Source organism: Mastigoproctus giganteus, chromosome 8, assembly GCF_048544385.1.
Source record: "Mastigoproctus giganteus isolate SK-2022 chromosome 8, ASM4854438v1, whole genome shotgun sequence".
NCBI lineage: Eukaryota > Metazoa > Arthropoda > Arachnida > Uropygi > Thelyphonidae > Mastigoproctus > Mastigoproctus giganteus.
Window position 1 is genome coordinate 36,231,392 of NC_143582.1, and position 13,366 is coordinate 36,244,757.

Sequence of the window (13,366 nt, forward strand, 5' to 3'; positions counted from 1 at the left end):
AATTTCCACAGCACGGGCACCAGCAATCATGCTTCTTGCAATTTTCCTGTAGTAAAGCATTAATGATGATACCATGATAAGCTCATTTAGATGCATTACTAAGTTATGGATTATTGCATTCCGATTCCACATGAGTCGTTTGTGCATCATGGTATTCAGTTCTCTAATATTTGGGTAAGTTGGTGTAGTCGATATAGTATACTCTTGTATGGCCGAAATAAGGTCAACTCCTACGGCGCTGTTTTGCTGAATCCTACGACAGAAGATTTTAGCAAATAACAGCGTAGTATTTATTTCGAATAGGAGCCTTTTTCCTTGTCAAAAGTGATATTCTGTTGTGAGCAGCAAGCGGAGGAGAGAGTTCTGATATAGACGAAAACAAGCATGAGTCACAAATGTACAGCGGGCTTGGGCAAACCCCAGCCACTTGCCAAACGTGGTGTGTGACACGTTATTATCCGACTCGCGACATTTTACAGAATAACTTCCCCGTCCAGCCACAGGAAGTTTAAGCATTACTTCATTTCACAGTTGCTTAAACTCTTGTGACTGAACTTTATGAGAGGTATTGGAGGATTACTCATGTAAATAAGGGAAATAAATTGGTTGGCCTTAAATTTTATTTGTGTATATAAGTTCAGTGCTTCTGTCAATTATCCCTCTGTGCAAATTTTTTAGTTCAATTTTTTCCCTCTGTTGGTTGGGTTAAAGGGAATCGCGAAAAGTTCAGGTTCTCTAACACCACTTGAACCCCATTATTTATTCATGAGTTTCGTTAGTAATCACTTACCTAAGTTGAATGCCGAACCTTTTAAGAACTGTTTATGTTACAGATAATTCTGTACCAGTCGAAGCTTTGAGCGACATGTCAGATGTCCTTGTGGCCTTGTGCACTGAATCAAGTTTCGTCTTTGTATCAGTCACGTAATGGCAAAGATGGTTTACTTTTATTTGCTCTGCGAATGCTGCTGTGTGATTACAGTGATTTCTGTAATAAAAAGTTTCGATAAATTGTAAGGTATGCCCCGTGATATGTTTATTTGAATGGAGTTACTTAAAACTTAGAGGTATTAAAAGAGAGAGGGGGCAGAAGATTAAATAGGATTCATCTCTTGTTTTTAGGCTGCTCCATTAATAATTATTTGTGACCAATATTTTGTCAAAGATTAAAACGTGAACTAATTTTTAAGTAGTTAAGCTATATATCTTAGGATACTGTATGTGAAGTCCTGGACTTCGTTACTTAGTAAGTGCGCTGTGTTTATTTTATTATAATTTTTTTTTAAAACGGCATCACAAGTACGAAAGGTTGTTGAAAATTATACAGGTATATTGTAGTGTTGCGAGTAAAACTTGGTCTTGGATTTCTGGATATTGCAATTTTTAGGAAATCTGTATAAAAGACAGTTCCTCGTGGAAAGGAAGTAGAGGGAAGAAAAATAGTTTGGCGAGTTGGAAATTGAACTTTGGATAGATGGATGGCAATGCTTTCCATGCGTAGCAAGGCGACCTATGTTAAGTTTCTGACAGATTCAGAAGAAAGTGTTATAAGAACAGATGCCGCACCGTGGACCCATTCAGTGCTGCCTTTGATTGCTCTCTCTCTCTCTCTCTTCCCCCCCCCCCCCCCAAAGGAGATCAGAATAATCTCCATCATTGATATTCGCAAGTTTTCTGATCCCAGTATTTCGTCAGTTATTCTAAAAGGTTGTGTTCTGGTGTTTTTTACTTATTTTATGGAAATTGCACTCTATCCAACCGATTCCTAAACAACTTAGACAGATTATTGTCATCGAAAATATCATCCTACTTTCCCTAGTCTACTAATACTGTTCTTAACTGTATTTTTTACTGCCTTGAAATGGCCCTTCTAATTCTTGATAATGGAGTCGTCAGCGATTCTGTCTTATGTTGTCCGGTCAGAATGAATTGACTACTAATTATGCTGAAGTGTTTTATCTTGAAGTACTTCTATCCAGCCTTCCAATCAACCTGCTGTCAATTATGCAGAGTGTGGTCTTTCATCATCATTCAAGATGGTGACTCCATCAAAAAGAAGTTGAAGTTGTTTTCTTCTTATGGCATTTCTCAATGACTTCTGCAGATCAGGATGGTCTGGTTGTGAAAATTAACTTTGAGTGAAAAGGACAGCAAGGAGGAGTTTTCCTTGTCTGAATTATGGGGCTCGGTTTATGGGGATTTTAGGGCCCTTTTCAGTCCGAGGCTGGGTATATTTCACCCCTTGCACTGTCCTAAGGACTGGTCCTGTCTGTAAAGTGAGACAATTTGTCTCACTTTACAAACAGGGACGGCGCCTCCGTAGCCAGGTGGGAAGGAGTAGCAGTGCGTAGCACACGCTTTTTGATTGGACCGGGGTTCGAGCCCGTCACCACCAAATACGGAGGATGCGGAAAGGTCAGGGAATGACCACCGCATATCCCGGAGCAATATGGCCTTAGTTGCTAATGCTCCTAAAAACCAAATAACAAACAACAAACAAACAGGGACAATTTGGAGCATTAACATTTCGGCCATATGAAAATTTTTTTTTCTTCCCTTTTTCGCAAGATTGCCTAATGAGGTTTTATTCATCAGGAATCCAGAATGCTTCACCATACACAGCAATAATTTACTTGTCGATCATTTCTACTACATTGCTACGCAGTCACATCTGAAAGGAAGTTAACCATATCAGTTTCATCTTTTTTTTTTTTTTTTTTTAAACATAGCCTTCTATAAATGAATAATTTATATTTCTGTTATCACATCTAGTTTTTAAATTACATTTTGGAGATCTTACTTTTCTTATTTGTACTCGTATAAAAGATAAAGCATTATGCATATAACATTTAGGGACTGTAGTCTCTTTGCTCTTTTAGTGAGGCCTAAAATTCTCAATACGCCTTGTACCTTAAATATATCGTGAAAAAGTGAAACTATTGAGACAAGCTTGTTTGTGTAGTACTCTCAAATCTTCGAATGCACTTCACACCAGATAATGAATCTATGATACTCACCTGCTCCTGGACATGACTGACTGTTTTTTTTTTTTAAACTTGCCTATTTGTATTTTACAAAGACTGTGTCTTCATACAATTGTATATTTTATCCTGTAAATGTCTCGGGTCGAGCACGCATGTACTCTTGTTTATTGTACATGTGTTTCTCGCACCTTAGTCTGTAAATATTCACACCCTTCTGGCACAGAGCCGTCCCGGGGTGACCCAAGATTTCTTGGGAAATAAACTGATTTTAATAATAATAATAATAATACGAGTATACAATGGTATCAACAGACGCCATGTACGTTTGTGAAGCAGCCTCAGCAAAGTCTAATAGCCTGTTCTGAAACCTTTAGCCTTTACAACAGCCTCTAGTATCCGTGAAATACTCTCCACCAGTTTTTTTGTAAATATCTTTCATGTTTTCCGCCATTTGGACTTCAAAGCGGCGACCAGTTCAACTGTGTTTTTTGAGTGGCGTTTCCTTACACACATCCAGTGATCCAGTCCAACTTTTCGATGTCCATGTCTTCAAATCAGTCCGTCACAAACTCGAGCAGTACATGGAGTGTTGTCATGCTGATACAGGTATGGGCCTTCTCCGCCGTGCTGTTACAACATAGGTAATGCATTATTGTTCAGAACGTTTAGATAGACACCTCAGCTTTCATGGTTTTGTCCAACAACGTGATGATGCGGCTGTGTGTGCCTCAGATCATCACGCTTCTTTTGCCAAACTTCATTGTTGGAATGATAGAGTCTGTCAAGTAGCTTTCTCCGGGCATCCGTCACATCCAGACGCGATCGTCAGACATTGTAGAACATGTACCGTGACTCGTCAATCCAAAGCACATCTTTCCATTGGACTGTTGGTCCAAGAATGACATCTGTCATTAGTCTGAGTCATTAGTGGCTTGTAGGCAGCTGCATGACCATGGTAATCCATATCATGCAGCGTCCTGCGCACTGTATTGGTAATGGCATGTGTCCCAATCGTTTTACTGAGGGTCTGCGTGTGCTGCAACAGCGTCGACCTGCGTTCCTGGTGGGCGATTCATTGAAGGGTTTTCTGTCAAATTCTGTCAGCTTGAGGTTTTCTGGGTCGTTCTGTGACGATTTCATTCACCAGTTTGGCTTCCATTTTCCGCACATCAATCGTCAACGTAGGGATCGTCGGTGCCATTGAAATGTCACGTACAGACCGATTGATTATGTGGCACCCAATTATCATCGATTACAATCGATTGAGGCACTTCGCATTCAGAATCGCTATTGTCTCCTTGAAGGTCTACGAGCGTGTTTATAGTTTCTGACACGTGATGCTTGAGTAGGACGTGACCAACTATCAATTGGCTAACCCCAGCCTCTGTTCACTCTAACCCTGACATAAACAAATTACATCATCGAGTAAAGCTGTCATTGGTTAGTTGCTGAAGTACCGCTGTATTGTTTAGCAATCGACCAATGAGAACGTTACTCGATGAGCTTATTTGTTCATGTCAGGATTAAACTTAGAGTGAACAGGGTGCGGAATATTGTTGCCCCTCTCCTGGGAATCTCCCACAATTAAACAGCTGTAGATACGTCCCTCCCAGGCTTCGGTAGTTACTGTTATTAATAACAGATTATGATTATTATAAGAGTGAAGTCAGGTTTCTTGTTAACGTTAATGTTCGTAACTCCGACTGGCTCAACTGGTTTCGAACGAACCGGTAGCGATTCCAAGAGATTTCCTGATACTGATGAGGCTGCTACTATATGTCCAAATTAAATGGTATTATCGATGGTTATTTCTGAATTTGGTGTATTGAACGCAGAGGTGCTCTCGGGGACTCGTGAATCGCATTAGTACACACTACACCACACCACACCAGTGTAACATTACATAATTATCGAAAGAAATAGAGTAAACTCGCTTTAATGGACGTCGGAAATAACGAACACCTGAAACAGGCTTTTCGTCCATAATATGAAAATATTTTTTATATTTTATAAATTTTATATTAAAATATCATATGAAATATTTAAAATATTTTCATAATAATGCATTGTCACGGGAAAACCAGGAATTTCCTCACCATCACCTTCCACCTGCCGAGCATATCATTAGCAGAGAGTCATCTGAACTCCAGCAAGGGTTACTGAGCGCTCCTTAGCCACCGTTTCCACTGCAATTATATGACTCAGCACAATTTTAAGTTCTACTACACAATACGTGCAGTAAAATACAGTATTGCATTATTATCATTATATTTCATAGTTGTTGTTTGTTTGTTATTTGAAGCATTAGCAACTAAGGCCATATTGCTCCGGGATATGCGGTGGTCATTCCCTGACCTTTCCCCATCCTCCGTATTTGGTGGTGACGGGCTCGAACCCCGGTCTAATCAAGAAGCATGTGCTACTCACTGCTGCTCCTTCCCACCTGGCTTCGGAGGCGCCTATATTTCATAGTACAGCACGTTATGATTTCATAAACTTCTATCAGCCTCGGCAGTTGGATTCCTTTACAGATTAGCGGATTTAAAAAACAGTCCTGCATAATCCGTTAAGGCGAAGTTTTACTATATATTAATTTTTTTTTTCACGTACACTCATGAGCCAGAACATTATGACTTCCCCTGTTACTATGAGTGGATTCATCCATCCCACGCACCTAGGAGTAACGTCATCGACTGGCGTTGCATATATAGTGAGGGCACGGTAGTGCCGATCACTTGGTCAGTAGGAAGCCTAGCCCGTGAAGTGGGAAAAGGGAAGGACCTGACGGATTGTGAAGAGAGAATGATTTACGGCGCTAGGGAGAGGGCCAACATGTCAGCAATTGTCAGCTGTTTCAGGGCCGCCGTTATGAAGGTGTGGCGGGAATGTTATGAAGAGTGACTGCCATCGTCTTTTCATATGTTTTCATTTCCCATGTTAATATCAATTTTAAATGTAAAATACGTAATTATACGTTTATTGTCTTATGTAATTTTACCTGTATTAGTTATTTAATGTGAAACCCCTAGCATTGTCGCTGTTGTGGGTATTATTGCATCAGGCAAGCATGTATCCAATCACTGCCTGCAATAAAAGATATTTATAAGAGGGACACACACCCACTCCGCGTATCGGGATAACAGACTGCTCATGATCCTTCAATTAATGGAATGCTACTATCAGGGCGCACAGAGAAACATTTCCACTCACATGATCTTGCAGAGCTTAAGGAGTAGGCGACCTGTTTGTGTGCCCATTGCGATCGACCTCCGCCCGCAATGCCACAAGAGAACCGTTCCTGGACGTTGGACTACTGGAAAAGAGTCACCTGGTCTGATGAATCAAGGTTCCTGTTCTGTCATGCCGATGGACATGTGCGTATTCGAAAGGGAGCAGGTGCAACCAGATCCGGGGTTGGACAAAAACAGACCAGCGACGGTGGTATCATGAATTCGAGTATGTTTTCATAGACATCACTTGGTCTCCCTAACACCTTGACTAGGTCTCCATCGAACACATCCTCACTTCCAAGTTCTACATCGGCATTGTTTTGGACCAATTTTTGTCCTATATGGTGATGACCGTGTATCCAAATGGCACTGGACTCTTTCAACAAGACAATTCCCCGTGTCACAAGGCTTTGCATTATGCAGGAATGGTTTCAGGATACTGTATAACCATTTGGTGTGCTCCCCTGGCCGGAAAATTCGCCGACATCAGTCCCATAGAACATTTGTGGGATGCTGTGGAACGCAGTATTCCCCAGTCAACGCCAATGTCTCGCTCCATTGCCCAGTTCCGGGATGTCTTTCTGCCCAGCTAGTCCAGAATATCTGAGGACACCTTCCGCGGTCTCCTGGAGTCGATGCCACTCCGGATGCAAGCGGTTATCACGGCGAAAGGCGGCCTAACATGCTATTAGGTAGGTGGTCATAATGTTTTGTCTCATAGGTGTATTTCCGTTCCCTTTTCACATATTTTATGTGATTTCATGAGCAGCAACAATTATGGAGGTTCACATAATTTATGAATTTTGTCTAAAGTTTATATTAGCATATTTCCTTCAAGTGTCGTCATTTACCATTATTTTCATTTAGGATAATCTGTAAAAGCTAACAACACTTCAAGCGCCTGCAGAACAATCCTTTGATGCCAATTTGACATTCTCGGTGTAAACAATCAATCATAACGATAAATAACTGATTAAAATGTTAAGCAGATATCAGTAACAACGTTAACTTGTGAATCTTGTTGACAACTATAAACTAGTGGTACTCTTTCTGCGGCCTAGGATTGGGGGTACCGCCAAGACTGTGTTAAAAATAAGACATCCCACATTCTTTTACTGACTGTTTTTATCAGCTGCCAAACGTGACATCAATATATTTTTCTGACTTCATTTTCTTAGTACAGTGGATAAATATCCACTCTACTAAGAGGTTCATTAACCTTTGGTATTTGGAATTATAACAGCAACTTAAAACATTAATTCACGCTAATCTTAATTCCTGGAGCAATTTGTGCTCCAAGGATTACCAATATCCGTGTTTAAAATCCACATCTTGTTTGGCAGGAAACTCCCAGATAAATCCGTACTGCGGATGAGAGCCAAGTCAGTAACTCGTTGTCCAAGGAGGTTAGTAGGGCAGTTCCGTCTGTTTGTGTCCGAATGCTATTTTTCTCGTCATGGAACCTTAATTGTTTCGTCAGTTCACTTTGTCGCTGCTTTAATCCGTTCCAGTGACTTGACAGTGATAGTTAAAAAAATAATAAAAAAGTAGATCCGGAAAAATATGCCCTTCCGTGTTGACTTTTACCAAATCCTGTTGAAGTTAGAACGGGCTGGTAGTCATGTTAGGAATGCGGTACTTAAAGGTGTGTGATGCTATATTGCTTTGTGCTGATTTTTGATGGTTTAATCAGCAATGTTTCAATTATTCCAGAATTTGTCTTCTGTATAATTTTATTTCATATTTTTACATCCAGTAAAATCTCGGTTATCTGAAGCAGTTGATAGGAAGGGAATTTCGGATAGTTGATAAATATCCGCTATCAAATTTAAACGCCCGTCTGAAGTATAAAAGATAAGCAAAAAAAAAAAAACTTAGTGAGAGAAAATTATAGTAATTTGCATTTATTATTTACGCATTATAATCTCTACGTGATTATACAGCTTTAAAATAATTTAAAATATAGCTTGAAAGTTGTCAGACTTCTTTTCTATATCCAGAGTTAATATTTTCCTCAAACACGTCTGTTGATTCTTGGTTCAGTTTTTCATTCGAATTAGTATTTAATTAAAGTTATTACAGAGTTCATTGAACACCTGTGTATGGAAAATTAAATCGAGGGGACTAAACCAGTAAAAGATAAGTAGAATCAGTTTTATTATATTTATGGTAATAATATTGTTTCTTACAGAAATATAAAATGTGCCCATTTCTTTGAGTAAAATTTGGAGTAAAAGAAAAGAAAATCGGATGATTGGAATTCTACCGTATTTTAATATTTCAGTGAAATGTCTTTTCCAAGTTCTTATCATTCTGAGGATGAGAGTATTCTCAGATCTCTTGCTTTCTTTCCTTTAATCTGGCCTGTCATGAACAATTAACGGAGATTGATTGTCGATCAAAGGAAATGGTTCTTTAAAAATAGCAACAGGATCCTGGAAGATTTATCTAACAATAGGAGACTGAAGAATTAAACTACTTTCGAAACCCGCTTTCATGCGGAATTATGACTTTTGTCTTCAAGTTTCCTCTATACATAATGTATAGACACGTCACTCATTTGGTGATCGTTGGACCAGGATGTTTGCCCGACAATAGCCGGATCTTGCTATATATTTAGTACCACGTGAGAGAATAAGTCACACATGACAATGGATATGGCAAAATGCCTACGTTGGTTATCAACATCAATGATATAAACGAACGGTTCTTATTCAGCAAATCTGTTATTTCGTATGTCTGAATAAATTTACTTTTAGTTTTGTTTATGAAGGCTATAAAAAAGATATCATATTGCATGTTGTTTCATTAAAAAAAATTAAAAAAAAAAAAAAAGAACTGCGTCATGAATAACTTTAATTTCCCTTTTCCTACCCCAATGTGTGACTCAACGTTTATAACAGTAAATTCCAAATAAAATAATTTATCCCATACTTATATGGGATAAATTATTTTATCGCTCACGGGGCATACTCTTGAAACTCTGTAAGGAAAAAGTCTAGATTGTAGGTTTTTAAACAGGATTCTGTGAGATTTTTAACGAAAACAAGGTAATTTATGATTTTTAAGATTTATTAACAGTTTTTGTTGAATTTTTACTCATGTATAGCGAAAGGAGATTTTCAACTTGGCGAATTAGTGATGGAGTTTATGATATTATATACAAAAAGTGACTCGTAAAGCAGTTTTCTACAGGAATTAACTCAGAGGATTACCATCGTTTCATCACTGATTAAGGACAACGTAATTCTTGAACTGTTCGAAATGTAAATATTATGCTTTTTTGGCTTATCGTATGATCGCACTAACATTTTCCAGTGTTTTATAGGTAGTTCATCCCTGACTTAGTGCCATTAAGGGTTTGTAAAGTTATGGTATCTGCGTGTACCTATGAACCTTACAATAAAGATCATATTTATTCATCCGAAAGAGAATACAAACCTGATTGGAGTTATCCTCTGTTCCGACCATCATCCTTCCACTCGTGATAACTTTGTCTCCCAAGTCCCCAACCTTTTAGATATGGTTTCTCCCACAGATCCCAGTACTCATATTATATTTTGTTTTTCCAAATCTGTCATGCTTTCGAACTTACTTTTGCTTTAAGAATTGCTTTAAGAATAATCAATGTAATTTGAAACAGTATCGAGCCAAGTTGTGCGATTTCCAGCTTGAGATATGAATTGTTTACATAGATGATAGTTAATGTAAGCTGCAGTTAGAGATTATGTGGGGAGGTTACAGTCAGCCTGAGGCAGACCAGGGCGACGCCCGACAACTTCTTGGAAGGAAGGCGAACCCCTGAGACATTTTCCACTATAATGCATTTAAGATATGTTCTAGCAGTTTCTTCCTTCCTTTTTTTTTTTTTTTTTCCTAAACAGAACTGCACCTTTATATGTTATGTATTTCGCAACTTGTCTTAAACTCCTAACGTATTCTCATCACCTCGTTATATTTAATAAAAAAAAATTTTCTTGCGTTTATTTTGATATATTGTATTGTTTGTAAACGTTCGGTGCAAAGTTATTGATATTTTGCGAAGTAGATATACAGTGGCAGATTAAGGATAGTTGGGACTCCTAGGCAAATTATATTTGCCCCCCCCCCCCAAATAATAAAATAAAAGTTAGGTAGCAAATAAATGAAATTTTGTACTTTTGAATTATTTGAACTTCTGAATTTTTCTGCCTGTTAAAGGATGATAAATAATAAAACTTTTTAGTTTAATGAATAATTTTTTATGTCGTTTTTACAAATTTACTTTAATTTATTGATTTTGTCTTCAAAGTTTATTTTTTCGCCAAACTCGTGTTCAATGGAAATTAGGGATAAGGCATTTAATCGCTCTTGGCTCATTACAGCCATTGGTATTGCGGCATTATTTAAAGCGTAGATAGTCCGCTCTGTTCAAAACGTAATAATTGTTTTGAAAAAAATTTTCGCTTAAAATAATCAAGATTTTTATGATGTTTACTGAAAACATTAATCTATTTTAGAACACTATAGGAAAATGTCTTGGCTTGGAGGGCCCCCAAAGTCTGGGGCCCCTAGGCACGTGCCTCATTGCCTTAATGGGTAATCCTACCCTGTAGATATATATTGACATCATCTTGAAATGACAGTCTGAAAAAAGAAAAAAAATAAATATTTTTTCCTAATAAATGAAATAATACCTTATGTGGACAATTGGATTAAACAAAAGAAGAAGAAAAAAAAAAAAAAAGAGAGAGAGAGAAAGCTGCACGAATAATATAGAATGCAGGATTTGTATCCAATTGATCAGTGTTGCTGATTCGAAAATAGGCAGTTGTCTGTAGTCGTTGTTGCCCAATATGTAGCGATGCTTGCCTAATCAGTACGTATGTGGGGGGATAGAACAAATAAACTTGTATGACGAAAACTTGGATCCGGGATGATATGTAGCTGTAATGTATATTGCAGAGGAAATACTTGTGTAATGATTACTAAATTTGAGCCTGAGCTAGATGAAGCAATTAAATTATTCGGTGCAAAGGAGCAGTACCAGAAAAGTATGGTACTTTTTAAACATATGAATACGTTTCCTACGAAGCTTTCGTGTATAAGTAGATAAATTATCGTCTGCTGGTAGTTCTTGTAACTTGGTGCATTCGTTTGCTTTCAATTGTTGCAACCTAACTCTACATGCAGTATTGTCAGTTTCATTTTTACTGCATACGAAATTTAAATTATTTCACGCAAGTTTGCTCGGCGACCGAGTTCTTTTTTTCGTATCTCTGTCCTAACCTTTAACAGTTTTGAATGTTCAGTGCAATAGGGAGGACGAAGGAAAAAAGCCTGACCAGGCTTGAAAGTTAAACATGTTCCGTTGTAGTAGGTCCGGTTGCAAGGAGCCCAGTTACAGGGCAAACACCTAACTCCCCTATTCTTTTTCTTCATCCCTCCCTGCTGCACATCTGCCCTTGCCCTCCTTCAAGTAGAACTGGCGTGCCGCCGAGCCTGCTGCCGCAGGCAGATAGGTAGCATCAGCCCAGGCCATCAGTACCTGGTGCGTACCGGAGCCTTAGATCCTGGTTGCGTCCAGGATCTAGCCTCTGCCCCGTCGCCTTACCCATTACAGTCTTCCTGCTTCCGCGGAACAGTGCGCCTCTAGCAGCGTGCATTGCTTGTCTGCTCTGTTATTCCGAGACGGATGCGCGAACTTGTGTATTATGTCACACGGCAAAGTTACTACCCCTCTTGACCGATTGTTTCCCTGTGCGACCCTTCGTACTTCAAGACGCCAGCTAGCCGGGAGTGCGCATCCTGTTTGTGGGCACCCGGTCTGCAAAGGCTCTGTGATGGTACCACGTGCACATCATATGCTTTAACCCGTGTTGGAGTTTACTGTCTTCATACGGATGTATTTTTCTTCAGTTGTAAGCATGTTTGTGTAATAATCCTTGTAAGAGTCGATTTACGCTGCAAATCATGCGTCGTCGCTCTGTTACCTTACCATTTTTGGCTTCTTTGGCTAGAATTGTGAATATGGTAAGTTAGTTTTCGTGTTCTTCTCTTGTACAATTCCTCTAAAGCTCTGTAGAATGTTTTGGGGTTTATCTACTGGAGAGAAAATGAGGTATTTAATGTAAATTAAAGAATAGTAGTCCATTTTTTTTTAAATTTCAGGAGGATCGAACTTTTTCTTTTCTTAAATAAGAAAATTACTTGAACTAAGGGAGTTTTCGATATCTGTGTTTAATATTATATTTATTGTTTTAAGGTCATCCATTGTGGTAGAGTAGTAAAACGAATAAAAAGTGGGATTATGCAAACCCTCCACCGTAATTACCTGATTTGTTAGGGTTGTAAGCGGTACTTGGTCATCTGGACGACATAATAAGCTTAATGATATTAAACACTTAAGGTGTCTTGGAAAATTTGCTCTCGGTAGGCGGTTTCGTTATCAGTCTGACTTATACATTATCTTTCTCATAGCGTAGCGACTGGTGTGAGCTGTGTGGGAGTTCCGTAATGTCTGCTGAAACATTAACCTTTATCCTCGGAGAAAGTTTTCGCTCAAGCAACGCTGGTTACTTTTCGCCCGCTTACGAAGTCGACGTTGGAATTGATGCATGCGATATGGCTTTAAAAAAGAAGCTCAACGCAACTCTTGTAGATATTAGTCTTTCACTTTATGCTTGTTCGTAATGATGTCTTTTGACAAGGTTCCATCTGTGACTAATGACTCAACTGAAATGCATTTGCTCGCGCAGTTTTTTATTTTTTATAATCTTTTGGTTCTAATTATTTACTAGCATACGAACAAAAAACCAGTCAGTTGCATTTATATTATTTCTTTCGAATGCAGATGTTATCTGTTGTTAGCAGAATTTACCACTTGCAGAAGGTTATTTCAGATATTCCATTTTAGTATTTTCTTTCCAGCATTATATTTTTATAATGTAGCTGACGTATTTATAGTCCATGAACATCTGGGTGTTAAATTTCCTTCACTCAAGCAATTCCTTGTCCCGAAGCATGGGAGGGAAAACGAGAGAATTTTCCATCTAGTGACTTGGTATGCAATGCATCCGAGTATGTGAACTGATCCAAAACCTGTTTCTTAACTGTTAGCAGTAGTATGTGTGTTTTGCAGGAAAGTACAAAGACGATGTTGTTAGTTGGTGA

General features: G+C 38.6%; 1 protein-coding gene across 3 annotated transcripts in view; it reads left to right on the top strand.

Moving 5' to 3' along the window:
- LOC150081444 (uncharacterized) overlaps nt 1-13,366 on the top strand; it is a 173,641-nt gene that overhangs the window by 103,101 nt on the left and 57,174 nt on the right. The window contains exon 1 of one of the 3 annotated variants that reach the window (XM_090379851.1): nt 12,134-12,226. The exons of the other annotated variants lie outside the window; for them this stretch is intronic. Within the exon in view, the coding sequence (XP_090235977.1) occupies nt 12,167-12,226 (60 nt within the window). The 5' untranslated portion in view covers nt 12,134-12,166. Of the gene's footprint in view, nt 1-12,133; nt 12,227-13,366 lie in introns of those variants that run through there. 3 annotated transcript variants of the gene reach the window in all.